The sequence below is a fragment of the Lygodium microphyllum genome, chromosome 9 (assembly GCF_053477565.2).
Source record: "Lygodium microphyllum isolate KBCC chromosome 9, Lygodium_microphyllum_v1.1.10, whole genome shotgun sequence".
NCBI lineage: Eukaryota > Viridiplantae > Streptophyta > Polypodiopsida > Schizaeales > Lygodiaceae > Lygodium > Lygodium microphyllum.
Window position 1 is genome coordinate 147,861,413 of NC_141143.1, and position 12,453 is coordinate 147,873,865.

General features: G+C 37.5%; 1 protein-coding gene across 6 annotated transcripts in view; it reads right to left on the reverse strand.

The window, feature by feature from the left end:
- Positions 1–8,014, reverse strand: part of LOC148031689 (GPCR-type G protein COLD1-like) — a 113,237-nt gene extending 105,223 nt beyond the window's left edge. For 3 of the 6 annotated variants that reach the window (XR_015691933.1, XR_015691929.1, XM_087685259.1), the window contains exons 1-4: positions 7,158–7,812; positions 6,978–7,078; positions 6,647–6,754; positions 5,970–6,090 (exon numbers count right to left, since the gene is read on the reverse strand). Coding sequence is in view for 1 of the 6 variants with exons in the window: in XM_087685259.1 (XP_087541385.1) it covers positions 5,970–6,090; positions 6,647–6,754; positions 6,978–7,078; positions 7,158–7,372 (545 nt within the window). In the remaining 5 variants the exon portion in view is untranslated. Of the gene's footprint in view, positions 1–5,969; positions 6,091–6,646; positions 6,755–6,977; positions 7,079–7,157 lie in introns of all 6 variants that reach the window. The other 3 variants (XR_015691931.1, XR_015691930.1, XR_015691932.1) reach the window with 3 other exon arrangements.
- Between the last annotated feature and the right edge of the window lie 4,439 nt (positions 8,015–12,453).

A 12,453-nucleotide genomic window follows, 5' to 3' on the forward strand; every position in this document is an offset into this window, starting at 1 on the left:
GATACAAAACAGTCCTGAAATCAGCAAGAAAACACAGCAGAAACACAAATCCTGAAAACTGATACCATGTCAGAAGTGGAGCAGCGGTGGAAGCATAAACATGTGCTGAAATAAACTGCTGAAACACAAGACAAAAAGAGAAAAGAAAAGAACACGATATAGATGAGAACTCAGATGTATGCACGGGAAATGGAATCCATATATCTGAACACGAGACAGTCGCATACAACAGTGAGTCACTGGCTGCGTGGGCACTGGCACTGGCTCCTCTCTCCACAGAGACTGCAGATGGTGAAGATGAAGTGTCTGACTGAGGAGGAGCCACTGAGTATAAATAGGCTGAAAAAGTGGGGAGCAATAATGCTGGTCGGACAGCATTTAATGCTGGCCGACTGGTGCATAAAATGCTCCACTGGCATAAAATGCCACACCAGAAAAATACCTAAAATACCTAATAAAAATGCCCAGCCCAGATCAAGCTCAGACTCACACATGAGCTAACAAATACTCTGCTAACATGCCTGTCATTCAACATCATCCTTTTGTGCAGGTTTCTCACTCTACCATGCAAATTTCAGCCATCAACCACCTGCCATTTGCTGTCCAGCCATCATCAATTGCAATCCATCACTATCCAAGCCTAAGCAATCTACTTTCAACCATCGCCCTGCTGTTTGGAGAATTCCATCTACTATGTCATCATAGCACCTAATTAGCTTGCATTTTCAATATCTCGTACCAAGCGACAAGCTATTGCCGTCTCTCCCATTGGTGATTACTGTAGTACCTGCATTTTTGTTGTCCAACAAGCTATCTACATCAGCAAACATCTCTCCTATTTTCGCCTCAGTTCCCCGACACTTTGGTGATCAGCATTTAGTGTTTTCCACACTCCGATACTTTGATTGGTGGTCATAGCACTTGAAATCCATCTCCGGTAGACGTCACTTTGACACTGCGTTGCTCTGTCCTTGGGCATTCTATACACTTCTACATTCATTTACAGCATTCATTCACTTCAGAGTTTCTTCTCCCTGTGCTTGTTTGAGTTTTGTGTTTTACAATTTGCATTTTGCATTTAGGGTTTGAGTTTTGCTTGTCTCTATCCGAGTCTTTGTGTTTCAATCTTAGTTGTACATACCATGCTTCCTCAGTGCAAACCCTAGCGTATCTTCACAGCCTAGCTATCTCGTTTTTTTCTTTCAAGGTAGCCTAATAAGGTTGTCAAGAGACAAGATAGCTACTAGGCAACATCTCAATCCTATGAACTAAGATTCCATGAGATGGTGATTAGTCCGTCAAGTAGCTACGATGGTAAGATGTCATCATACTCATATAACATCGAATCCAAATGCTCACTTACATTTGAATTCACATTAAGATTATTATTAAAGGAAATTGAATTACATTGTGAATTAAATAATTGAAATTTTTCAACAAAATAAATATTAATAATACTTAGATTGGAAAAACATTGACTATATCTCATTGCTGAAATCATATGTACATTATTCTTTGTGATCCCGGAGGATAAACCACCCTCAATTACACGGAAATGACCATCAAGCTTAAAAGAAAGTATATAGTTTTTATAGTCAAAGTACAAGGAGAATGTTTATAAAAGAACTGTGGCATACCAAGAATGACATCAACATGGTCAAGACTCATGAGTCGAAAGTCCACAAGCTGATGGCACTATTGGATCAAATCTGGTACCACCTGATCCCAAACAATATACAATAGGGTCTTCCACATATTTAACACAATAAATTTGATCAACATTATCATATGGAGCTGCGGTCTTTGCACTGAATTTGTAACCTCTTCGTCATTTATATAACCAGTTATCTTTAAAAGGTCATAAGGACCAAAAACAATTTTACTAATGGAACTATCATTGTTATTACTAGCATTAATAAAACAATCTTTGAATAAAATTTTAAAAGATATACCTGGAGCTTTAAGAGTATTTATTAAAGTCTTAGAAGAGACTTCGTCTTCTTGTTCTGGAGGCACTCTCGATCCCCGCAAAAGTGACCCGTCTAATGGCAAGCAAAGCAACATCCCTTTAAGCGATCCTTAAAGTAACCTTCCGCTTACCATCCTTCTTTTTATGTAACTCCAAAGACAGCTGACAAGCTTCTATTAAAGCAACTCACTTCCTTGACTTAAAGACAGAGACAGCTCAATGGAAATCCCTTATTGATTGGTTGCTCCTACTCGTAGCCAAAGTATTATCAAAATTCTTTGTATATCTATAGATATCCTCGAGCAAATGAAGTGGATTACGAAGCACCTCGTTCTAGTAGTCTGGTGGCAATCTAAAAAGGTATGCATGTAAAGCGACACTTAAGGATCATCCAAGGCCTTTGTCTTGTGCAATAGATTTTTAAACTCCTATGAATATACATCCAAGCTCTTCTTTCCCATATCTAGCTCAAATAATTTTTGAAATTTTTCAATCTAATAGTAGGTCACAAAACATTTCCAAACACAACTAAAACACAAAAATGCATAAACATGAAAATACAAAATACAAACAAAGGAAAAATAAAACTCAAAAGTGAATAAATGGATGCTGTAAATGAAGGAGAGAAAGTATAAATGCTCAAAGATGGAGCAACGGGAGTAGTTGGAGAGTGACATCCACCGAAGATGGATCCCGCGGTCTATAACCACCAGTTAGAGCTGAGATGATGCTGAAAGCGGAAGAGCAACAAGCTGGAAACCAAAACGCGACAATTTGAGGGCTGGCTGAATTTGGTAAACGCAGTAGTGTAACCACCCAAAGATGGAAGAAGCTGATCATCAGCAGCAGCAGAAGACCACATGACAGCTACCAAAGAGTGTTTGATGTTGGGCAGTCTGCTGATGGAGTAAACGCAGCTGACCAGGTGGAGATGATGGCGACAGCAAGCTACCGATATCAAACCACCTAAAAAAGGTAGGCAGCAGGCTGAAATAATGGCAACAGCAGATGACATCAGTGCTGGAGCAGCAAACGTAACCTGATTTGGGATGGCAAGTGACTGGAGCAACAAAGGGCAGGTCGCTTGATGTGTAGCAACAATTGTGTAGGCTAGACAGCCACTAGAAGAGGGAGCTAATGGCTAAAAACTGCACCAAGAGTGAAGACTTGCAAGACAAGGGATAAACTCAATGGTATGGGCAGCCTCCTATTTATAGACGTGGATCCTCCCAAAGTTTGGGTATTAGCTTATGGGACACAAACTTTGGTAAAGTTAGAGTTTTGGGGCTGTTTTGATGAGCTAATGAAGATTTAATTTTGACTATCATACGCAAGTCCAGTAAGCAAGCCCACTTCATTCCTATAAAGAAGAATAATTGTTTGCGCAACACATATATAAGTATCATAGTATGCTTGAGCTGATCATGAGTGACTTTGGAAGGGGTTATTTGAAAGTATGGATACCATGGTGTAATTTTCTTCATTCTTTTCCACTAACAGATAGTTAGTCCGAAGGGGTAAAATCCATAGTCTTGGATCTCTTGAGGTGCTATGTATCAGAGCACAAAACTATGTGGAAGTAATACTTGCCTTTGGTTGAGTTTGCGTATAATAATATAGCACATAGTCCCAATGATAAGGCTCCATTTAAGGTTGTGGAAGGTGGCAAGAAAGTGCCTCCTATTTTGCATATTAAGGATAAGATTGAGGGTAATCGCTATGTTGAAAACATGGATACAGCTTATCAAAAGGTAAAGCAAGCACTTTAGAGACCACAAGAGAAGCAAAAGAGGGCAACTGATCACCATAGACGAGCTTTGTAGAGAGCAATTATCTATTGCTGCATTTTGAAAAGATGAGGCTGAAAAACATGAAGGGCAAAGAAAATTTGTATCCAAAGCTGAATATGCATTACTATGGGCCCTTCCAAGTGTTGGAGAAGATCAAGGATGCTGCATATAGGCTGAAATTGCCTCCAAACTGACCGATACATAATGCCTATCATATGAGCTTATTGAGGCCTTTTCATAGCAATATGCCAAAGAATATATTTATTGAGACTCAGCCTAAGGTTGAGGAGCGGGATGAAATTTTGGTACCTAAGAAAATTTGGTAGATAAGAAAATAAAGATTAGAGGTAAAGTATCCAAAAGGTATTTGGTGAAGTACCAAAACTATTCACTAATGGATGTTGAATAGATGGAAGAGGGTGACTTAGGAGACCATCCTCAATTGTTGTAGCTCTACCTCGATGCTTTTCGTTTAGAGCCAACTTAAGATCATGCTCAGCCATGCTTAGCAGAGTAGAGGTCCAAAGCATTGCTTGATTCTCAAAAGGGAGATAGCACTTCCACTCGAGTGATGGACAGCTCTAGTGTATAGTGAATCTCGGACATGTTCAACATGCATCCAAGGTACTATTGCTAACAATTTGTCTACCATGGGATCACTATTTAGTGTACTAGTCACTGCAGTTGATATGGATCTGGAAACAATTTTCACCGTGGCTATGAGACTATACATTTGCATCAGTTATAAGTGATATACAACTCAGTTTTACCACACAACAGAGTATTATATGATGTTATTAAAAGTTCCCCCATGATTTATGCTCAATCTATGCTCTACTATGGTTGATTGGTCAAAATACTTGTGATATAATGAAAGCATTCCATGAGGTTCTAATAGCAATTTTGCATTCTTTTTGTGTATTATTTTTTGGTTATGTTGACTGGAAATTTTCAGCAAGTGTTTGATAGCAGCATGGTTAAGCAATAGCTGACAATGTTGTTTTACTATGATGCTTTATGAAAATTCCAGTGCGGTCTCTTTTGCTTTTGGGACAATGCATGGCAATCATGGACAATTGCAAGGATTTCAAGGGGGAGGTCTATCACAAGGACATGTATTTTTAATGCTTTGCTTAGCACTTGGCTTAAACATTAATCAAATGAGCACATGTGAGGTGCTCATGATGTACAAGTCACTTAAGTCATAGTGACAAGCCAAGGACCCTAAGTTTGTAGTCCGACCTACTACACGTGTGCCACTGCATTGTTTGGCTGATGATATGTAGTTTGTTGGTCTACATCTTCCTTGGCATCAGGCTTGGACTGCTACTACTACATTTCATCCAAAGGATTGTGTTTTGCTCCGTCTCTTACCACTCACATCATAGGGCTTGGACTGCTACTACTACATTTCAGGATTCGTCAGAAGTGACACAATTGTCAATCTCTAAGCTATTCTCGGCGTCTCCAACACTGTTCTCAACTCACGTCATCCCCAGCCCTTGAGACATAGGTTTGAGGCCCCTATTGCATTATATTCCTCCATTCTCCATCTCATTCTACAATTTGTGTTTCACATCATGCTTTCTACCTTTCCATTTATGTGCCCTAGCATTTCTTTACATCATCGACTTTGAAAATGGAGAAAAGTGGATTTACCGAAGGTGTTTCTCTAATCAAATTTTTTTGAAAAACATTTAAGTTTACAACGAAGAAGGGGTCATTTCATGCATGAATAGTGTATGTAATTGGAAGGGTCATTTCACTCCTAAAAACCCCTTGAACACGCATGATATTTATGATTTCTTAGTAGTGAATACCTGATGCGCAGCAACTGTTGCTAGTCAAAACCTTGAGTGCATATTCTAAAGTATCAAGCACCTGAGTGAGGCCAGTTGCTCCGTTTGGGATCCATCCGAGTAGGATACAATCTTATTCAATCGTGACAACATTGACTACTCCAGCTCACCATATACGTAATGTGATTTTTTAAATCTATAGGAGAATCATTGGGCGAAAAACGCCTATCAATGCTCATATTATGATATATTATATATTATGTAGCATTTTGAAATCATACATAACGCAATCCAATTATATACTACCCAATCTCTACTCTTTCATGTAACCAATGCAGCATTTAATGCAAAGATAGATCAATTCCTAACAAGAAGCAGAGGGGAAAAAAAAGGATTCCTAAACAGAGATACCTGATGAATAAGGATAAGTAGCTGTACGGTAAGTTGACAGCACCAAAACCAGATAAAATAGCCATGACAGTCACACCAATAACTCCAACCCTGCTAAGCAGTTGTGGCATTGTGAAGAAGCCTGGCAAGACAAGAGTTACCAAAGTGTTAGCTGCCCTAATCAACTGTGAATGGCCCTTTCTGATACAAAGTGATTGTTTTCTTGTTAACATGCAAGTTCAGACAATTCCAGAACCGCCCTTGGCTCCTGCCTAGGGCCTATCACTCACAAAAGCAACCCAACAATCACTGTGCTGAACACTCGAGGAAAAACCTAAACCTTACTATGACCCACAATGAATAAGATATAACCAACACAACAGGTCTTTCAAGAAGGGCAAAATCCAGAAAAGACAATAGATTCCCTTGCCATAAACGGCAATTTGGGGAGAAAAAGGAGGGTTTGAACCCACAATCTCATGGTTAAGAGTCAAGTATCAACAACAATAATGTCAACTCTTGGAATACGCCGTCCACTTTCATAATTAAGCATAACATCATAGCTAAAAAGAAAGAAACGTCCTGATGAAGGTCCGTGCCAAAGTCAACCACCTCTTCATGCACACATTAGGATGCTCAACACTGCTGATGAGTTGTTTAGCACTGTGAATCAAGTGGAAAGCATATAAGAAATGTACCTTTATCTTGTGATGGCATTGGAAAGTGTATACCCATCCGCCAAAATGCATAAAGTAAGGCAAGTAAAAATATAACAGCCCCTGTGGCTGCTCTTTCCATGCTTAATCCTGAAAAGGATGAACAGTGTAAGTTTTTTTAAAAAACAGTAAAACGAGAGAGGCACAATCCCCAGCATAAATCCAAGATGTAGGAATCGTGCAAGTTACAAATGCATAATGGTGACAAATCAAATTCAGACTTTTCGTGTCTATTTGAGTCACACCGATCAGAAGATATGAAAGTTTAGACAAGCACAAGAGAGAAATAATACGCTCATAGGTAGGTCTTTACCAGTGGTACGAAGCGAGAGGTAGCAATGGTAGTATGGCAGCACAAAAACCAGTAGAATAATCAAACAGAAAATATCTATCTTCCAGTTCATCCACCGTGCCCTAAATTTGGCAATGCTTGCAGCTCAGAGATTGAATGAGATTTCCAAGAGCCAAATTTTGTAAGCAACAAAATACATACCCTTTCGACAACAAGGGAATGATCTCAAACAGTACAAGTTGCAGAAGGTTGAAAGAGAATGCGAATACAACACTGAAGAGGATCTGCACAAGTGCACTTCTTTCCTCGTACTCTTTATAAAGCTTCCTGTTCAAGAACCAAAGCCCACTCCATCCCAGGCCAATGAGAGAACCAGTAATTGTAATGGCCTCGAAAACAGCGGAAGCCATCCCCATTGCTAAGCTATTGGCTTCGATCCAACTTGATGCAATCTTCCTGGTCACGATCAATGCAACCTGCTAAGGTTTCTGTACAAGAGACCTGTGTAAGATCATGTCGGTTGTGGTTCGTGCTCTGATGCACTCTTATTTCCTATGATTTCACCTGTGGATCTTAATTATAGAGTGATCAAACACACGTGGTGTGTCAATATGCTGCCTCTGTTCACTTCCCCTTCTCTTGGGTGCTGCCAAGTCCCATTTCCTGCTACAAATGCTGAGCAGATTTGATCAGGTGACGAAGCCGAGCGCATATAACTTCTTGCCGAAGCATCATGGGCCCTCCTCTGATTGACAAAGCCCCCTGCAAACTTGTTTTGCAAATCACTATATCAACGATCCACGCAGGAGGAGCAATCTGTGTTGCAAATGATTTAAGGCATCCGTTGCCAACCCACCTTTAAAAACAAAAAAACAAAAACTTCGTTGGACAACGAGAGACTTTGGGCTAGTACATGCTCATTGCTTATTACCTACCCTTTGCTAGCGTCTGCGAGGGGCACTGCCAATTGGAATATTCACCTTTGCTAATCTCTTCCCAAGGGGCACCCTTAATATTAATAATCTGCCATAAATGGCATCGAATTTTTAATAATATCCATTCATCGTATAGCCTAGGTACTGTGGAGCATGTAGATAATATTCAAGAATAATAACAACACATAGCCTCATGTCAATGGAAGGTTAAGGGTCATGCTTAAGGACTATGAAAATGAAGAGCCGCATCAATGAAATGTCATAACAATGAAGTTCAAGGGTTATGGTGACAAAGGTCAGAGTGAGTCCTTTAAAATGAGGGATCTGAAGACATCATGAGTATAAGGATTAAGAGGCACGCTAAATATAAAAAATAAACATAAGATCTATAGAGCGACTAGATATGATTGCAATTTGGTCCGCTTATGTTTGTTATCTTCAATCTTTGCTCATCACCACCATCATCTTTCTTTTTTCAAGAGAAATCGTCATCTTTTGTTAGCAAGACCATCAACCAATGTAAACACTGCTCCATGTCAATTGAGGCTATACAAATGTCTTAAGAACAAACTTTTGAGTGATAAGGTTACAAGTATTGCATGCATGGATGCTATCAAGATGAACTTTATGAAGTTATTAAAAAAGTTAGTACAACAAAAGGTCAACAACAATATAGAAGAGTTAAGCTTATACAATATTCAATAATTAAAAACAATTGTCATGGTAAGACAAATCAAAATTAAAAATAGCATACAAATATGCATGGTTAAACAATAATAATTACAAATAACATACCATATAAGTGCACCCATTTGATGTGACCCATTCTCATAGTTCTTAACATGCTTGAATATGTTAAAAGGGCATGGAGATTTGACATATATTTGAGCTATATATCAAGTCAAGTAGTATGTGTGTCTCACTCTTTGTTTTCACCTTTTGTAGCAAAATAATAGAAGTGATGGGCTATTTGTGGCTCCCAGCAAGAAGTCAAATGAAAAGAGTAGCTTGTTATAAGGATAGATAAGAGGGATCAATTTACTTATGATAGCCAAGAAGAAGTGGGATTAGCTAATAGAATCACACATAAGAACAAGTAAATGGACTTTGATATCAACATACTTTACAAAATTCTATTACTCTGAAAACCCAAGTATAGAGCCCATATTTTTTTTTCTAACCTTGATGTATGATCCTCTGCTCCCCTTTTGCAATCATCTAATCCTTCTTCATGGCAATCTTTTTCCTTGTGATAAAAATTCCCAACCTTTAGTGTGGTTCAATTTCCTACTTCTCATCTTCCTCCTCTATAGCACCATTAGAATCTATGTTATAATGTAACCTTTGTTGGTGGTTCCATGTAAGCACACCTCTAGCTCAAAGAGGAGCATCTCCAAATTGTATCACATGAGTTCACTAGGAGATATTTTATTTGTTCATTTTTGGGTGAACTTATAGGATTACACTTGTAGAAGGGAGTTTTTTAATCTTTTTTTTTTGGGGGGGACCATAAGCCTCTTAAGAAAGATGGGTAGTTTTATTACCTCATAACATGTAAGTAGAGGGGTTTTTCAAATATCTGTTGAACTCATGATATATAGGATTTCTTATAGGTGCACACCCCAAGCAACACTTATCTCAAGTGGAAGCTTCTATGTGCCCACATGAATATGTTGGTGAAGATGGCCTCATTAGTTGATCAAGTTTCTCATGTTAGAACATCCCATGGCTTGACTACAAGTTATCTTGGTGCATATCACATATTTATCAACAAAAGGATATCAATTTAGGTCATGATCACCCCTCTACTTTCTCAAGCCAAAAATTCTACTTCAAACATCAAAATTGACAAATTCCATGTCTCTCAAGCCCAAAATCCTATTTTGATTAAAAAAATGATAAAGACCCTATCCAACAAGTCAAAAAACTCCATTGATATGGAAGGTTCTTTCTCTAAGCATTATGAGGTCTCGTGCTTTTTCAATGTTACATGTACTACTAATCTCACAATTTGTAGGCCATGTGTCATATTGATCAAGAGCAAACATGAAGTAAGTTGAATGTTGTGGTCTATCGGTGCATCACATGATTGTAATAGCACATGGCCTTATGAGCAATGCTAACAAATGAGAAGGAAATGCCCTCTAAGATCTAATGTATTTAAGTACTCCATAGAGTACAATGAGTTCTCCATTATCATTGTTATTGAATACATATTACACTATTGTTTGAGTTCTCTTCGTATCAATTGCAATTAATGAATGGTTCTGATTGGCCATCTTTGTATTCCACAATGTAAATGTGGCATGCTCATTGAATAATCGTTATTAGGTTGCAATTATCTAGTCTTTGTAATAGATAGACTGCAATTATTTACATCAAGATGAGCTAGGAGATTATAATATGATATTTTAGTTTACTATTTATCTCTCAATTATAAGTTGATGATTACATTTGAGTTTAGCAATTATTCTTAGATCATTCAGTTGAAGAATCCTTAAGCATGAATAGACCCTAGGTCAATGCAAAGTAAGCATATTTCTCTTTGTGCAAAAAGCTATTGATAATAATAGAGCCATGTCTATTTTTAGCTTTTTTGATTACTTATCCCAACACATATGTGGTCCATGGGGTACAGTTATTAAATATTTTTGTTTTCTTATTTTTGTAACAAGTCAAATCTTGAGCAAGAAATTACATTTTTCATGTCTTCATAGACCATTGGTTGTGTTGCTAAACAACTAGAACGCATTTTTTTCAATGATCAACTTACAATGCATCACAACAAATACTCATAAATCTTTGCACAAAATTATTCTCTTCATACATCAATACTATAGTACGAGTGGTATTTGCCACATACAACATGTATTGGAACTTGACCTGTGGGTGAGATGATCAATGTTGTTGTACAACCAAGGATGTGATAGGAAGGTGGCCAATTCACAATCTAGTGGAGATATTTTCATAAGAATACTCTATGTCATCCTCCTCCTCCCCTATCTATGTTCTTCTCCTCCTCTCTAATCAATGCCTTCTTTTATTTTTTGAGAAAAGACATGCATACCCTAATTCCCACAAGAAGGGGCACCTCCCCTCCAAACAATGGATAAGAGGCATGCTAGAAATTTTTCTATATGTAGATAGGATGGCTAATAAGCTAAACAAACAATGAAGCTTCATGAGGATCCTCCTCCTTGATGACCCTACCAAGGAGGAAAGCCAACCAAATCTTGGAGTGGATGCAAGAAAAGAGGAAGAAGCGTGTCCATGCATGTGCATACACACATAGAGAATACATATACTTAGATGTTTAAAAGAAGCAACAAGCAATTATACTAGAAAAGGCTACATAAATACAAAGAGGTAGGAAATCTAGGCAAAGGTAAAGAATCCATTCACATGAGATGCTATGCATTTAATTGGAAGTTGCCCATCAAATGTTATGCAGTAGTGGTACTCAACCATGTTGATATCTACTTTACTATAAGCAACAATTATAAATTTGGAAATGATGTAAAAACAAGATTGTTGTTGAGCCTTACCATCATACAATAACTAATTATTAGTTAAAATTGAAAGAAACCTAAATTGAACAAGAAAGAAAATCAAGAGAAGAGAGAAGCCAAATAGAGAAGAATGCACGACCAAGATTGTTTATAATCTCCCCCCATGCATGGGTGAGTACCTCCCCCATGCAAAAATTTATAATTTGTATTAAGCTTTTGTGCTAAAAAATAACATTGAAAAGCATATCCTTTTTAGGGCTTTGCTTTTCTTGCATGAATGCCATGCTTTTACACCAATATTTCTAACTCCTATCAAATATACATGAACCAAGGTTTACAAAACAATAATTTTCAAGCCTTTTAGGCCCTATAAAATAATTCTCTATGAATATATAAATTGCACGTGAGCACATGCGATTTCCTTATATTAAGTAGTGCACAAAAATATCATAAATTCACGTTATAAAATGCTCAATCATGATTGATTCCTATGTATTAAAATGTACTTCCATAAAATATTTCTTTTGCATAAGTACATCTAATAATCTACTCACCACATCACAAAGTACATTAGTATCCTTCCATCTATCTACTAAGCATAATGTGATTAGTGTCACATGCGATACTATGCATAACAAGTCATAGATAATGTGGCAAATAGATAAAATCCACAATAAATAAATGAAATAAAAAATATTTTTATTTTCTTAGTAAAATTTGGTAAAATATCACAAATACCATAATTTCATAATATTTTCTAGGGTTTAAAAGGCAATTACCCCCAGTTGATAAAATAAATAAAACCATAGGGTGATCAAACACTTATTAGATGGCTATAAGTTGGAGTTCACCTTGACTTTGGAATCCACTGAGATTCCTCCATAAAGTGACTTCTATACTTCACTAGATACCTATGATATTGATTTTTGGTTCCAGTGGTGGTCGTGTCACGGTCAATAACTACTTCATGTATTAAAATTTATATAGCTTCCTCTAACAATGGAGGGTCATCTACAAATAAAGCAATGGGTGGAATTCCCTTAAAAGTTTTAT